Source organism: Natrix helvetica (assembly GCF_964273705.1).
Source record: "Natrix helvetica genome assembly, chromosome: 1".
Lineage (NCBI taxonomy): Eukaryota > Metazoa > Chordata > Lepidosauria > Squamata > Natricidae > Natrix > Natrix helvetica.
In genome coordinates, this window is record NC_138548.1 from 75,908,975 (window position 1) to 75,922,651 (window position 13,677).

Below are 13,677 nucleotides of genomic sequence, written 5' to 3' on the forward strand. Positions count from 1 at the left end.
CGGACCTGTGAAAAGTATAAGCATGCATATGTACTCAGTACTTGGTTTGGGCCCATTTTGCAGCAATTCCCATTTTGCAGCAATTGAGCAAAAAAACAGCCCGTTTTTCCCTCATTTCTGCCCTCCCCAGCCCCCAGGAACACTCTGAAAGCCTCCTAAAGGCTATGCACAGCCAATGCGGCATGGCATGGAAGCTATCAGCCTGTGGCACTGCTGAGGTGTTGTGGAAGAGCAGGATGCTTCAATAGCGGCCTTCAGCTTTTCTGCATTGTTCGGTCTCATGTCTCTCATCTTTCTCTTGGCAATGCTGCATAGACTCTCAATGGGGTTCAGGTCAGGCGATTTGCTGGCAAATCAAGCACAGTAATCCCATAGTCGTTGAACCAGGTTTGGTGCTTTTGGCCCACACGGGCAGGTGCCAAGTCCTGCTGGAAAATGAAGTCAGCATCCCCATAAAGCTCGTCTGTGGAAGGAAGTGCTACAAAATCTCCTGGTAGATGGCTACGTTGATCCTGGACTTAATGAAGCATAGTGGACCAACACCAGCAGATGACATGGCTCCCCAAATCAACACAGACTGTGGAAACATCATACTGGACTTCAAGCATCCTGCAGTGTGTGCCTCTCCATTCTTCCTCCATACTCTGGGTACTTGGTTTCCAAATGAGATGCAAAAGTTGCTCTCATCAGGAAAGAGGACTTTGGACCACTGAGCAACAGACCAGGTCTGTTTTTCTTTAGCCCAGATAAGATGCTTCTGACGTCGTTTGTTGTTCAGGAGCGGCTTTACAAGAGGAATACGACATTTGAAGCCCATGTCCAGGATCCGTCTATGTGTGGTGGCTCTTGATGCACTGACTCCAGCTTCAGTCCACTCCTTGTGAAAGTCCCCAACACTTTTGAATGGCCTTTTCCTGACAATCCTCTCCAGGCTGCGGTCATCCCTGCTGCTTGTGCACCTTTTTCTTCCACACTTTTCCCTTCCACATAACTTTCTATTAATGTGCTTTGATACAGCAGTTTGGGAACATCCAACTTCTTTTGCAATTACCGTTTGGGGCTTTCCCTCCTTATGGAGGATGTCAATGATGGTTTTCTGCACAACTGTCAGGTCAGCAGTCTTTCCCATGATTGTGATTCCTACTGAACCAGACTGAGAGACCATTTAAAGGCTCAGGAACCCTTTGCAGGTGTTATGGCTTAATTAGCTGATTAGAGTGGGGCACTTTGAGCCTAGAATATTGCACCTTTTCACAATATTCTAATTTTCTGAGATTGTGGATTTGGGGTTTTCATGAGCTGTAAGCCATAATCATCACAATGATGACAAATCACGGCTTGAACTATCTTGCTTTGTATGTAATGAGTCTATCTCATATATTAGTTTCACCTTTTAAGTTGCATTACTGAAATAAATGAACTTTTGCACGATATTCCAATTTTTCGAGTTTCACCTGCAAAATACAAAACTTTGTAAACAACAAAATAAGCCACTAATCCATAAACTTAACCAAGTTGGCCTCGTAGTCCGAACATCAACCAAAAGAATTTCTTGTGAGTTACTTCCAGAGTTCAAAGTAGAAGCCAACTCGTATCTATAGGGAGGCCATTCCAGATCAGCATTATCCCTGAGTAATAGAACCTCTGAAATCCATTCCCCTTTTCCTTCCTAAATCAAATATCCCAGGCCATTTCCCATGGAAGAATGTAATCCTGCAGGCACCTTGGTACCAAGCCATAAAAGGATTTATGGATTAGCCACAGCATTTTAAGTTGCATCTGGAAGCCCAGCACTGTTGAAGGGTGGTTCATAAATGCCAGTATTTGCTCCAAAATCTTCCATGTACTTTCGAACTGAAATCAATTCAAATTACTGTATAGTGCAATCATTTCAGTGAAATTATGCATATGGTAATTATTTTACCCCAGAAATACAAATATAATTCAATTTGAATTCTACAATCTCAGAAAGTTTTAGTTTCTGCATTTTCTATGACTTCTTCTATTTTATTGTCCTACCAGTTCTTGCTTGCATGCAAATGATATTTCTTGCTGAATCTGAGTGCACCATTGTTGCTACTTTGTCGTGCGGTTCATTGTTTGTAGTCAGTCCTTGCTAATAACGTAGTTCAGTGATTTTTCAGCTTCTTTGCAGAGGCAGCATTTGCTGTCTGTGGCTGTCTTCTCAATTCTGGTTTTGTATCCATTTGTTCTTAAGGCTTGATCTTGTGCAGAATCAGCTCTTCTGTTTCTTTTTTCAATTTTCTGTTTTTTAGCCATTGACAGATCTTGTTATAGCTGCTTTGCCTATTTTTTTTAATATACTGGCTATGTCATGTTTTGCCTTCTCATATCTATTTTCTATTTTTCATTTGGTATTCTTGAAGGCCAATTTGATCTCTCCAATACTCAGTAAGTCTTCCTGGTATACTAATTTCAGTGCATCTTCTTCACTGATCTTCAAATATTCTTCCAATGTCCTTTTTGCTTTCTTCTTCAACTGTCTGGTGTATTTGCAACATTCCACACTATATTTTCCTTGGCAAGAAGCAGAGGTGGGTTGCTACTGGTTCGGGTGCATTTCTGCGCATGCGCAGAAGCGGCCGGGTGGGTGGGCGGAGCCGTCTACCGCTGCTACTACCGGTTTGGTCAATCTGGACCAAACCAGCAGCAACCCACCTCTGGTGAGAAGCCATAATTCACTGGCATTATTTTTCAGGTCTTCAGGTCCTATCCAGGGCTTTTAGTTCTACTTGAGTCTAGTCTATTATTCCAGCTGTGTATCTAATGACTGCAATTACCCAGGTATTAATTGACTTGACTTTGGACTTTAAGATCTTGTTTAGTCAAATGATTTATTCACTTCTAACCTTCTTTTTAACTTCAGCATTTATTACTATTATTGTTGTTGTTGTTGTTGTTATCATCAATTAATTCTTGAATTTTCCATGCTTAGATCACATGATAAATACATGTCTGACGATTTATGTTTTTAGTTTACAAAAGGTAGCCAAATGATTTTTGAATGCCAGAGCAGAACATGATCAAATAGCACAGTTTTAGAAATAAATGCCAAGGCTGGGATGATTTTTTTTTTTAAAAAAGGCAAACATATACCCATATCCAACTTCTAACCTTAATAGATTACTCAGTCTTCCTTTCAAATAACGTAATGTACAAATCATTAGCAACTGTAACATATTTACCTGACTGCTACTGCCGGCTTTCATAGAGCAGTTTATATTTCCATTTATCTCATCATTACATCATCCTGTGGTTTTCTTTAAAGGTTAAGAGTGTAGAATGACTACATGGTTGAAATCTGTCTTTAACCAAACCCAAATAATTTCACAATAAAAGAAAATAAGGAAAAAGCCCAAGGCTTTTACAGAAGAAGTCATTATATAATGACTTCTTATACAAAGCCAACATGCGTTTGTCAAAAACAGATCATGCTAGACTAATCTTATTGTGTTCTTTGACAAAGTGACAAAATTAGTGAACGAGAGGAATGCCGTCAATATAGTTTACTTGGACTTCAGTAAGGCATTTGATAAGGTAGACCATAACCTACTACTAGATAAAGTAGAAGAATGTGGGTTAGACAGCATCACCACCAGATGGATTCGTAACTGGCTGACCAACCGCACTCAACGTGTAGTTCTCAATGGAACTGCATCTACATGGAGGGAAGTATGCAGTGGAGTACCCCAAGGCTCTGTTTTAGGCCCAGTACTCTTCAACATCTTCATCAATGATTTGGATGAGGGAATAAATGGGGAACTCATCAAATTTGCAGATGACACCAAGCTGGCAGGAATAGCCAACACTCCAGAAGATAGGCTTAAGATACAGAAGGATCTTGACAAACTTGAACATTGGGCACTGTCTAATAAAATGAAATTCAATGGTGAAAAGAGTAAGGTTCTACGTTTAGGCAAGAAAAACAAAATGCACAGGTACAATATAGGTGGTACCTTGCTCAATAGTAGTAACTGTGAGAGGGATCTTGGAGTCCTAGCGGACAACCATTTAAATATGAGCCAGCAGTGTGCAGCAGCTGTCAAAAAAGGCAACACAGTTCTAGGCTGCATCAACAGAGGTATAGAATCAAGATCACATGAAGTGTTAATACTACTTTATAATGCCTTGGTAAGGCCACACTTGGAATACTGCATTCAGTTTTGGTCGCCACGATGGAGACTTTAGAAAGAGTGCAGAGAAGAGCAACAAAGATGATTAGGGGACTGGAGACTAAAACATACGAAGAACGGTTGCAGGAACTGGGTATGTCTAGTTTAATGAAAAGAAGGACTAGGGGAGACATGATAGCAGTGTTCCAATATCTCAGGGGTTGCCATAAAGAAGAGGGAGTCAAACTATTTTCCAAGGCACCTGAGGGTAGAACAAGAAGCAATGGGTAGAAACTAATCAAGGAGAGAAGCAACTTAGAACTGAGGAGAAATTTCCTGACAGTTAGAACAATTAATCAGTGGAACAGCTTGCCTCCAGAAGTTGTGAATGCCCCAACACTGGAAGTCTTTAAGAAGATGTTGGATAGCCGTTTGTCTGAAACAGTATAAGGTTTCCTGCCTAGGCAGTGGGTTGGACTAGAAGACCTCCAAGGTCCCTTCCAACTCTGCTATTGTATTGTATATAATCCAAATAATATATTCTAGGAGAGTTAAGAAATTACCAGGTGAAGGAATAATAATCTGTAAATGGTCAGGTATCTGTTATTTATCCTTGCACTATTAGTCACAAGAAATTACTATCTCCATCTATGACAGATATGAATTCCACTGATTCCTAGCCAATGTAGTTCTATATCCACAAATGAGAACATTAAATTATGTGGTGCAAATTCGTGTGTGTGTGTATGTGTGTGTGTGTGTGTGTGTGTGTGTGTGTGTGTGTTCGTGCACACACACACACACACACATACACACACACACCACTGGATTCTGGAATGCCCTTCCAAACAAGGATATAGGAATTTATAAATGGAAATAATTTAATATTTTATTCTATAAGAAATATCCTTTTAAGAAAACTCTTAAGAACACATTATTTTACAACTAAAATTTATTTCAGTTCATTAAGATGCAGCAAAATAAGTCTATCTTTGAAGGTATAATTCCAATGTCAGAGTAGCAAGAGGCAAACAAGTTTAGAAAATAGAACTTATACTAATAAACTAACTACATTCCATAAAATGGAAAACATGTTAAAATCCAATCCGAAACAAGAAATTGAAGTTCTTACGCCAGATTTAGCAGACGCTTCCTTTCATACTAAATATTGACTATCCAGATAGGATGCTCAAGAATGACTCACATTAAACATGAGTGCCAGATCTACACTGAAAAGATACACTTCAATTACCACCATCACATACAATTTGTTGTACATTGTTTGACTGTTTAGATCCAATTTTTTAAAAAGGAAGGTAAAAACTAATAAAAGCTAACATGCACTAAAAAATAAATAAAAGAGAAAGCTAAATGTAAAAAGGGGGGAAGTGAAACAAATATAGAAAAGAAAGAAAAGAGCTACAAAGAAATTCTTCCAATTTTCTTTATAGCAGTTATAGTAAATTTATATAACTCTTTTCTTTCTACAATCTATCCTATAATCTATAATATAAAAATCTTCATTTTTTTCTGCTTCATACAAAATGTCAATAAGGTCATCATTTCATTTTTCATTTCATTTATTCGATTTATAAACCGCCCCCTCTCCCCGAGGGGACTCGGGGCGGTGTACAGACAGGAATAAAATACACTATAGACAACAAAAGTACAAAATCACAGAAAAACAAATTAAACAAACAGTCTGTACAATGATCATGAAATAAGCTAATAATTAAAACCAATTAAAATACCCCAAAATTTAAAATATTTAAAATACCGGCCAGGAGGGTCGGGGAATAAGTTATGATTATGATTATGATTGTGATTGGGCCAGGCCAGCTAATTGGAACAGGTGGGTCTTGAGTTTCTTACGGAAGGAGCGGAGATCAGCAGTGATTCTAATATCAGGTGATTGCTAGACCAATAAATTGCTAGACCAATAAATTTAGACAATTGTCTTTTCTCTTATTAAAAAAGACAATTTAGCCATCTCCGCAAATTCCATCATCTTCACCAACCACTCCTTCATTGTGGGTAATGCCAAATCTTTCCATCCATTTGCATATGATAACCTTGCTGCTAAAACCTTTAGCCCATCTTATACTTTTAAAAAAATTAAACTTTTTTTCTGTTTCAAATTTCAATAAAATTGTATTTATTTAGCAATTATGCATTCATCATTTGTATGCAAATGAAGAACATCTCTTTTTTAAAAAAAGCATTACCTGAATTTTTCATACTAGAGCTGTTCAGTTTGGAGTCTTTGATGACCAAGTGTTTAATCCAAAGGGTAGGGGCTGTAATTTCTGAAACACAAGGATAGCCTTATAATTTGCTTTAAAAATTAGATCATGATTTATGTTAAAAGTACCATGAGACCCAGGAGATAATCATAATAAAACACAGTGCACATTAAAAGCATATTAAACAAAATACCAATATATGTAGATAGGTATATATAGGCAGGTAGAGAGGTAGGAAGGGTGGGAGGGAGGTGCATATGACAATCAGAGAGTAAAAAACTTTTTTTTTTCAAATGTTTGTGTGCAAATTTTCCCAAAATGTCCCATTTTCAAATGCAAGCCTGCCATTTCATGTATGAAGTAACCTTGAGAATTTCTGAATAATTAGGAAATAACTTTTGGCAACTACTTATATACAGACATAATGACACCCTTTGAAGGAATGTTAATACTGTACATCATTTTAATCTGGTAAATCTACTTATTCCTGATATACCCCCCAAAATATAGTATATACCAGGTAAATTGTACAGCAACTACGATATGTAGCACAATATTAATTTTCTTTTGCCATCATGTCACAAAACAATGTCACTATGATTTCAACCAATCCACAAAGAAATAATGTGCATAAACAGCAATTATCTAAAAATACAATTTGTGTTTTGAATAATACAGTCATACCTGACATTTTCTTTACATAACATTTTGGGGACTGCATAAATCAAAAGAGGCTCTTACCTTCTCCATCTAAAACTGGTTGTGTTTCCATGGTGGGTGTTGGTTTTGAACCATCATCTGAATTGAGAGTTAAAAAAAATTGAAAAGAAACTACCATTATTGAGGTAAATACTATCTACTCTCCAGTACTGTTGAATAATTTGGGATTTTTACATGGCCCGGCCAAGTCCATCAGAAGAAAATCAGAGAGACAGAAAAAAAGTACAAATCATAAAAAGTACAGATATAAAGACAAAGTACTTTATGGAACTGGCTAAAAGATTAGCAAAATACTGAAATACTTCTTTAATTCTATTTTTTAAAGTAGACAATTTTCCTACATACTTTTATCAGCAACAACTTCTGTATTGCTGAAGAATGAAAATCATTTGGGCACACTAAATTTATCTCACATAATTTAGCACTTCCTAGAGACCTCTTCTTAATAAAGATGTTACATGATTTTGTGGGTATAGTGTCCTCAAAACAAATAATCTCCTCAAAGTTTCTGGATTCCCAGGGACACAGTCCATTCACAAACTCACTGCAAACGCTGGCTTTACGGAGGCTTTCCCATCCTGATCAATAACGGACAGGAGAATTGATACAAACTATTTGACTGCAAAATCCCAGCTCTCCCATATAATTTTATTAGTTTTGTTTGAAGGGTCTTAATCTTTTAACCTTGTCAGCCTCAAATTTAGAATCAAGTTTTCAGAAAGACTTTGGTAATGACCATATTATTTCTATCAGTTTACAATGTAAATGATTTGATACTAATGTAATTATAACAGAAGAGTATCAAAAACATATTGTATACCACCCAGAGGCCCTCTCTGCGGGAGATGGGCGGCTAAGAAATAAGAAAAATAAACAAATAAATAAATAAAGCAAAGTGTTATTCCCTTTCTTTGTTCAGAAATGTTTGCAATTCTAGCCTATATCAAACAACATTTAAATGATATTAAAATTCACTACAGAATGAAGAAATTGCTTACATTAAATCTTCGGTTTCTGTCCACAGATGCCTAGAAATAAAGCCATATTAGCTTTTTGTCTTACTTTACAAACACTGGGTCTAGACTGTGAGGCCTCCATTTGACAGATATATCAGAAGTGCAATATTGTCATTGTAGTGTTCCATTGCATGTACTTCAATAAACATGGAAGAGATACAATCCTCTTCCCAGGCACTGAAATACCTATTTATTTCATTACGTAAGAATATGGATGAACGGGTGGATCCATGCATCCATCTGAACTGGCATTTTGGCATATTTGTTACAAGCAAATAAATAAATCCCTGGACACATATTATATCCTTAAATACAGAAACCTCTATACAAAACCATTACAGAATACTTCATATGCAAGACAGAATTTTCCTCGGTTTTTGTTACTTTCTAATGTTGAATTTTACAGATTCGGTGCACACAATTACCCACAAACAGCTGGAAGAGGAAAGAGTTATATAACGAATAATATATATATATATATATATATATATATATATATATATATATATATATATATATATATATATATATATATATATATATATATATACATACATACATACATACATACATACATACATACATACATACATACATACATACATACATAAAAGGTGATAAAAATGTACAAGTTTATAATAGTATTGCACGATTTAATCAGGATCGGTTAAGATTTAAACTTTTAAAAACTTGTTTTATTTTTGTGTTTTCATGACTATAAAATTTTCACTTTGATTGTCACATTCACAGGTATGTGCACAGGTAAGACATGACACATATTTTTTTTTCTCCTTGTTGATACTCAGGACCATGAATTGGGATTTCCAAAAAATGTAGAGAAGCAAGGGGTCCTTGGTGCTCTCCAAGCTTGGCTGTTCCCTTGCGGACATTTCATTACTCAAATTAAGTAACATCATCAGTGCTAGGCTAACATGTTGACGGCGCTTAGTTTGGGTAATGAAATGTCTGCAAGAAAATAACGCAGCTCAGGGAGCACCAAGAACTCCCTTCATTTCAATCCTGAGTTAATATTCTCCTTTATTAGTAGAGAAGCAATATGCCTTAAGCCAATGCTTTAAAATGACAATTAGCAATGCGCCCAGAACGAGACAATAGAATGTTGTAATTTATTACCTCCTCCGTGCATGTATGTCTTTGTATATATGTATGTTTATGTGTTTGTACACACGTGTTATGTTTTATATGTTCTAGTGTACGCCGCCCCGAGTCCTGCCTGGAAAGGGAGCGGCTAATAAATTCAATATTATAAATTCAATATTATTATAAAGGAAAACTATGAAACAGGAAAAACAAACATATAGATATAGCACTCAAAAGCAAACATTCAAAAACAAAAGCAACTATTCTATGGAAGAATCAGAAGTATATATATATATCATTGCTAATTGTCATTTTAGAGCATTGGCTTAAGGCATATATATAAAAACCCAGCAAGATAAACAGATAGCACAACGGATATTTAGAAGACCAGTGAATAAGGAATGCCTTCACATAAGGAAATATCACAAGATGTTGGTCTGTAATTTTTAATTTAGATGCCACAGCTGTCTCCCGCATTATTTCTTTTGTAAATTTATCCATCTCTGCACACTCTAATACTTTCATTATCTGCCCCAATCCTATCTCCCCTCTATTCAATCTCCCCCTGAATAGGAGTAAGGAAGCAGCCACTGTTAAATGCTGAGGATTTATGTCAGACAGAAGATCCCACGGTAGGCTGAAATAATTATTGGGGAACCTCTACAGCTATAAAATTGGATGAAGTTGTGATTTAAGCCTTAGAAAAGGAGAAGGAGGACCAACTACATGGAGCATGAAAATATGTTCACAGAAGTAGCAAGAAGACACTAACAACATCCTTCATAGTGGTTACTTTGTGGAAATGGTGGGAACGTTTTTTTTCAAAACTCTAATTAGGCCCAGAGGCCATAAAAAATTGCAAGCTTGTTTGCTATTTTGACCCAAGAGAGAGATTAAATTGGGATGCAGAGCATAATCATCAATCAAAATATGACATCAACTTCTGAAATAAATTGTATCTACTTCTTACAAACCCTGCCAGTGAAAATTGAGCAACATGGTGTAAAAACCATCAACCAAGCCAGAAATAGAATACATTAAGCCACTCTAGAATACATTAAGCCACTCTCCCTTTCCCTCACCCTCCTCAGAGCTCCCTTGCAGGTGCACTAAGGTGACCTGGGAACATTCTTCATGCTTCAAAGGCTTTGTAATTCAGCATGGTGAGTATGTGTTTGCAACAGACAGCACAATTCTTTGGTGTGCAAGAAAGGCTGTTCCATGCACAGGCAGCTGGAAGTCCCTTCGACCCCTGATGACACAATTCAAAGCCTCTTCTGTTTGGCTTTTTGATTTCTGATTGACATCTTCACTGCTGGCTGGAGATAAATGCAATTGGAAGGACAATGTTGATCCGCTCCAACTATTCTGATGAAGGACTTTCTTCTTCTTCTTCTTTTTTGAATAATAAACAAGACAAAAATGGTGTGCTGAAGTGTCTGAATAGAGCTCAAAAAGGAGAAGTAGCATAGTGGCTTTAAAGAGGCTGGCAAGTCACTTGAAGTGTTAATTATCTGGGTGTACAATGAGTTTATTCTGACTCCAGACAAAGCACTCTCTTTCTCTATAGCTGCTGGTTTTCTTCTTACAAATGGCATCATTTGGGCATTGCTTTGAAAATCTTGACTCCACTTGGGTACAAGTGGCATGGCACTGACGTTCAATTGCCAAACTTTACTTATGACGTTGGACCATGCAGAAATTCAGCTAACAGTACAATTAAAAATGATAACCATACCTGACAGCCATGCGGATCATACACTGAAGGAAATTATTAGGCATTTATTCCAAATTACATAGGAATTACATACAGGTAGACCTCAACTTACAATCATTTGTTTAATGTTCACTCAAAGTTACAACACTGAAAAAAGTGACTTATGACCTGTCCCCACACTTATGACTATTGAATCATCCCCACAGTCACATGATTAAACTTTGGGCACCTGCAACATGGTTCCAGCATCCCGGGGTCCTGGAATTGTCATTTGCAACCTTCTTAGGGAGCTTCTGACCAGCAAAATTAATGGGGCAAGCCAGATTCGCTTAATAATTCACTCAACAACTATAGTGATTCTTTTAGCAAACATGTCAAAAAAAGAATGCAAAATGGGGAAAAAATCACTTATCAACTGCTTTGGGGCTCAGTTATGGTTGTAAGTCAAGGACAACCTGTATCCAATGATAAGTTACAAAGATACTGTATGACAGGGGTGTCCAAACTTGGGAACTTTAAGACTTGTGGACTTCAACTCCCAGAATTCCCCAGCCAGCATAGGGAATTCTGGGAGTTGAAGTCCACAAGTCTTAAAGTTCCCAAGTTTGGACACCCCTGCTGTATGACATCTACTATAAAGCTTATAATGGCACAGATTGTGTATGTAAGATAACACACTGTCAGTTACATCCCTTAATCCTCCGGCTTTTTATCATTATGCTCTCCATTTGCTAATGCTCTTCTATTAAAATTAGTTTCATGTAGAGACCAATAAATGGAGGACCAATCAGTTATTTCGTTCAGTTTCTCATTTCTGTAAGTCCGTCTGTGTCAGTTATCTAAAGTCTTTATTTTCTCATTTATACAGTGAGACATCCCATCCCATTTAGCAATTTGAGATTTGAACAAAGTTTCATACTAGCATTTGGGGCATTTTTATTCCAAATATTTAATTATACCGTATTTTGTTTGAGATTATGCTAAAGCTGCAAACAAATCAATGCATTTGGCACAGTTTTGTGTACTTACACATTTTTTAAACATATTTTTCTGGTAAAAACGTTTTTCTTAATTTTTAGGTTTGCAAAGTACATTACAAAATGTGGAGTATTTGTATATGTTAAGAATGAATGAATATGGTCTGGCTTTTCTAAACAATAAGGCCTATATATTGGCAGTTAGAACTAGATGAAACCCCACTTTCAGTAATGTCAGAAGCTCTACAGTTCAGAGGAAGACAAGGTGTGTATAAAGTCATTGTCAATTCATTGTAAAAGTGAATGTTTGATTGTAGGAGTTACCTAAATGTTAGATACTTGCTCTAACTACAGTGGTTTCCACCAAGGTCCTCTGTTCCGGCGGGAACAGAGGTTTAATCCTATTGGTCGAAGGGTTTGACAGCTCCCTATAAAAGGGCTGCTGTCAGACTCAACCTTCGCTGGATTGTTCTCACTTGTTGTACTTAATAAAGAGCTGTTGTTACTGTTAAGCCTGTGTGTGCCTATCCATTACCCAATCTAACACTGGCGACGAAGGTGGGATTGGAAGGCAACTAGGCAAACCGAAAGAACGTAGCAATCCAGCAAGTACATCCCGGAGCTCAGCACGGCTTCGAGCAGCCATTTTTGAGTGGCAAACTCAAAACGCCCTCTGAACACAAAATGGCCATGCATGCCCCACCGACTCCATATGACCCACTCACCGAGCACTGGGATTTGTACTTGCTGCAATTTGACTGCTTCCTCGAGTCAAATGACCTCATGGGCCTTTCTGAAGGCCAGAAGAAAAACATGTTCCTTGGGTACTGTGGCCGGGAAGTGTTCGAGACAGCGAAAGACCTCTCTGAGCCGACACCACTATAATCAGTCGCCTGGTCCATGCTTCAGCAGATGCTGAGGACCCACTATGAGCCCAAGCCGTCCAAGCACATTTGCCGGAATGAGTTTAACATCAGAAACCAGAAAGAGGGCGAGTCAATTAATGAGTAAGTTGCGGCGGTCCATAAGGCCACAGCGTACTGCAAATTCCGAGACCTGGACGAGCTGATTCTGGACCGCATAATTTGCGGCGTGTGGGACATTAACCTACAGAGGAGGTTACTCGCTAAATCTAATCTCACTCTGCAGATCGCATTGGATGAGGCCAGGGCATCCGAATCAGCCGTCAAATCTACTAAGACTCTGCAGCACCAAAGCGCTCCACAAGACACACGAAAGAGTACACGTGTACATCGCGACGCTGCAGAGCCAGAGAGCTCAGAAGGCGAGGAAGATGACAGCTGCCGCATGCGCAGTAGCCGCGCACAGCCGGTGAACAAATTCAAACCGCGTCTCCCACCTTGCGCTAGCTGCGGAGGAGCTATCTATCTATCTATCTATCTATCTATCTATCTATCTATCTATCTATCATCTATCTATCTATCATCGATCTATCTATCTATCTATCTGTCTATCTATCTATCTATCTATCTATCTATCTATCTATCTATCTGCATTTAAATCACTGTACATGTATACTTCAGACTGTATACCAATCTTCCATCTCTATGGGAATTATGGAAGATAAAATCTAACGAAGTTTGGAAGGTACATATACATAAGGCAAAAGATGTTTAAATTAGACTTGTTTTGATTTAATCTTATTATTCAAGTACAAGAAGGATCTGGAGAACATATACCGGTAGTCCTTGACTTATGACCACAATTGAGCCCAAAATTTCTGTTGTTAAGTGAGACATTTAAGCGAGT

The 13,677-nt window shown here is 37.7% G+C and overlaps 2 protein-coding genes across 3 annotated transcripts in view; both read right to left on the minus strand.

Moving 5' to 3' along the window:
• Positions 1 to 13,677, minus strand: part of SMOC1 (SPARC related modular calcium binding 1) — a 78,571-nt gene that overhangs the window by 17,292 nt on the left and 47,602 nt on the right. The window contains exons 6-7 of one of the 2 annotated variants that reach the window (XM_081937758.1): positions 7,118 to 7,207; positions 6,359 to 6,439 (exon numbers count right to left, since the gene is read on the minus strand). In XM_081937758.1, the coding sequence (XP_081793884.1) occupies positions 6,359 to 6,439; positions 7,118 to 7,207 (171 nt within the window). The remainder of the gene's footprint in view (positions 1 to 6,358; positions 6,440 to 7,117; positions 7,208 to 13,677) is intronic. The other variant, XM_081937759.1, reaches the window with a different exon arrangement.
• Positions 1 to 13,677, minus strand: part of PLEKHD1 (pleckstrin homology and coiled-coil domain containing D1) — a 283,969-nt gene that overhangs the window by 11,626 nt on the left and 258,666 nt on the right. The window lies entirely within an intron of this gene.